This window comes from Oncorhynchus mykiss, chromosome 1 (assembly GCF_057628025.1).
Source record: "Oncorhynchus mykiss isolate SJ-2025 chromosome 1, ASM5762802v1, whole genome shotgun sequence".
Taxonomy (NCBI): Eukaryota; Metazoa; Chordata; class Actinopteri; order Salmoniformes; family Salmonidae; genus Oncorhynchus; species Oncorhynchus mykiss.
The window spans coordinates 12,909-16,212 of NC_143022.1; the positions used below are offsets into that span (position 1 = coordinate 12,909).

A 3,304-nucleotide genomic window follows, 5' to 3' on the forward strand; every position below is an offset into this window, starting at 1 on the left:
AGATTGCTTTCTTTCTTTGATTCCTTTGATATTCAAAACCAGTTCTGTCGATATATTCTAGTGTGTCTGTAGACAAAATTATGATTAAAGGTACAGCATATTTAAAGGGATGGCTTAAGATAAATGTACTGAACCTATTGAATGAAAACTTCACAAGAAAATATGGTGGCCAGCAAATAGGAGGGTTTTCAGAAGTTGAATGAAATGTATTCATTGTGTGCAAGGGAGCACCACCTGCAGAGCGTGTTATGCGCCTGCATAAGGTAAGTCTGAATACCAACTACTGAGAAGTGTGTGTGTGTGTAGGACACATTTCCTAAGTCTGAATCGGCCCCTTTGGTGATATACTGTGAAATGCTGTACACTACATGTGGATCTAATATGTTTCTCTCATCAGGTTTCATGGGACCAGAGAAGCTGCAGAACTCTGCAGTGGTATTTGAGTTGACCGGCTGTGCGCAGGAGGACTGAGTCCGGAGTCCATCTTAAACCCAGATCATTGACGTAACCAACCCTCTGACAGGGTCATGGTGTACCTGGCCCACACGGTTCACTGGCAGTTCCTGGGCCTAGTGATTGGCTGTGTAGGCTGGATCCTGACCATGGCCACCGCGGGCCACAACGAGTGGAGGCTGTGGTACGTAGAGGACGTCTCCGTGGTAACCTCTGGCGTGGCCTGGGTGGGCGTGTGGCGGGCGTGTTTCTATAGCCACACTCTACCCGACTCAGAGTTCTGCCAGCCAATCAGCATTGCCGACCTGTTTGTTCCCGTGGAGATCTCCGTGGCACAGGTGGTCATCATGGTAGCAGTGATAACTGGACTCTTGGGAAACATCCTTGGTGCGTACGCAGTGAGGAACATCTATTTTGGTCAGAAGACTCATGACTTTATCAGACTGACGTTCTCAGGGGCCGGGGGGCTGTACGTCCTGACAGGGGTCAGCTTTCTGGTCCCTCTAGTCTGGAACGTGAAATCTGTCCTGACTAATCAGACTGTAGCATTCCCCCCAGAGTTCCACCTCCCTCCTGCCCCCCTCAGACAGGAAGTGGGCGGAGCTATCTGGATGGGGGTCGGTGCTTCGATCTTCCTTATCTTTGGCGGTCTCCTATTCCTCTGCTACAGGTATGTTATCAGGGCTAAGCCAGTCAGTGGAGAGAACGACAAGGACCCTCTACATGGGCCACCGATAAGACTAAAGTCTATATTAGAGAATGGAGACAAGGAGACCAGAGACAACCCTGCCTTCCAGGCTGATGAAGACTTTTAGGGCAGAGGGCAGACAAACAGGCACTTGTAAACTCCCTGTTGTGGATTTAAAAGCATAGAATTGTTTTAAGCATTGGCTGGAGAGTTTCTGCCATTGTTTAATACATGCAAGAAAGTGTGGAAGTACACACTTTGGGAGAAGGGTGGGGAATCTGAATTCAACCATAAAACACTGGAAAACAGAACCATAGAACCCCTTCTCTCTGTGAAATTATCAGTTTAGCATGATTGAAGTTTAGAGTACAGCTTTGACAAGTGCATAGACGCAGTGATCTATATTTTGGTCTCTGATAAATGTGACTAATGAAAACTGCAATTGTTTTGATTGTATATATTTGCAACCAAATTTATTTGAAATGTTGTAACTGTAATTTTGTAGTGATCATGCTTGAACTGTTGTTCTCGAGGCACCATTGCAAATGAGACCCTAAACTCAATGGATTCCGCAGTTAAACAAAGGCTAATAATAAAATCAAATTAACATGACAAAGTTCATGAAATCCTTGGAATGTCATCATGTGTAAAATAACTTTTTTTGAAATGTAAGTGAAAAGAATGTGGCAGCTGTACTGTAGGGTTACTGCATATAATTTCATAAATAGATTTTTATATTGAAATCACTTCCTGCTATGTTGCTCCTGTTGTTGGACCCCTGCCGTGTATGAAATTAACTTTACAGCACCTCTCAGTGTGGTGCCAAAACTTCATACCCAGCTCTCTGGGGCTGCGTCTCTATTCCCTATGGCACCCTATTCCCAATATAGTGCACAACATTTGACCAGAGCTCTATGTAAAAAGTAGTGCACTATAAAGTGATTAGTGTGGAATTTGAGGCACACAGTGATACTCCTTTATACTGCAGCAGTCAAATTGTAATCTGAGAATGGAATACTGGTTGTGACAAATCTCAGTGGGAGTTAGTTATGTGATTCTTCTTAAAAAATGAGTTAATCCAGAGAAATTAATTTTTTAATTAGATTAGATTTTATTTCTCAGCTGGAGTTTAGGTATTCTGAATTAACTTAGTCCAAGGAGGGCTCTCTCTCTCAATTTCAATTTAATGGGCTTTATTGGCTTGGCTATGTTTACATTGCCAAAGCAAGTTTTCTTTAATTATTTTTAAATGTTTAAATTATTTTTGGGGTATTTCTCTTAGAACTGCATTGTTGGTTAAGGCAGTCAGTCAGCATTTCACTGTAAGGTCTACACCTGTTATATTCGGCGCATGCGCATGTGTCAAATATAATTTGATTTTAAATAGATAATAAACAAAAGTGTAATAAACAAAACAAAATTAACTAATATAAAGTCAACCTTGGAAAATCCTCAATCAACTGTTGACTAATAAAAAGACATCTGCAACTATTCCATCAAGTTATTGTTGGAAATAATTCCTATAGTGATCTTGATGTTATTTCATGTGAATTTAATCACTTTCTTTGAGTGTGGGTTCCTCTCTGTCAAATAGTCAAATAGCTGTTCATACGCACTACCCTCAGTAGTGCCTTGTGGTCAGAGGCCGAGCAGTAGCTGTACTACCATGTTTTACTAAAATCCTAGAAAAATTGCTGTATAAGAGAATGTTGAAGTATATAAATCACACTGTATTCTATATGAGCACCAATATGGTTTTTGTAAAAACTACTCCACATATATCTCTTTTGCAACTAGTGGATTAAACCATTTACAGCTCTTAACAACAATATGCTCTTGGCATTTTTTTAGCCAAAGCGTTTGACACGGTTGGTCATGAAATATTACATTCTAAATTACATTATTACAATTTTCATGATTATACATATAATTGGTTATATAGTCATGTTTATGATAGAGAACAATGTGTTTAGGCAAACAGCTCTGCATCTACCAGGGCCAAGATATCCTGTGGTAAGCCACAGAGTTCAATACCAGTCTAGTTTTTATAGTGGAGGGTAAGGGTTAGTGGTGAGGGTTTTACCAGTCTAGTTTTTATAGTGGAGGGTTAGTGGTGAGGGTTTTACCAGTCTAGTTTTCATAGTGGAGGGTGAGGGTTTTACC

At 40.9% G+C, this 3,304-nt stretch overlaps 1 protein-coding gene across 1 annotated transcript; it reads left to right on the plus strand.

The window, feature by feature from the left end:
- Positions 1-344: 344 nt before the first annotated feature.
- Positions 345-1,781, plus strand: LOC110531937 (claudin-34-like). Its single transcript, XM_090209301.1, has one exon. It carries the CDS (start codon positions 528-530, stop codon positions 1,266-1,268), a length of 741 nt encoding a protein of 246 aa, XP_090065427.1. The 5' UTR covers positions 345-527; the 3' UTR covers positions 1,269-1,781.
- Positions 1,782-3,304: the final 1,523 nt, after the last annotated feature.

Coding starts and splice junctions, on each gene's coding strand:
- LOC110531937 (XM_090209301.1), top strand. CDS start 528: ATGGTGTACCTGGCCCACACGGTTCACTGGCAGTTCCTGGGCCTAGTG.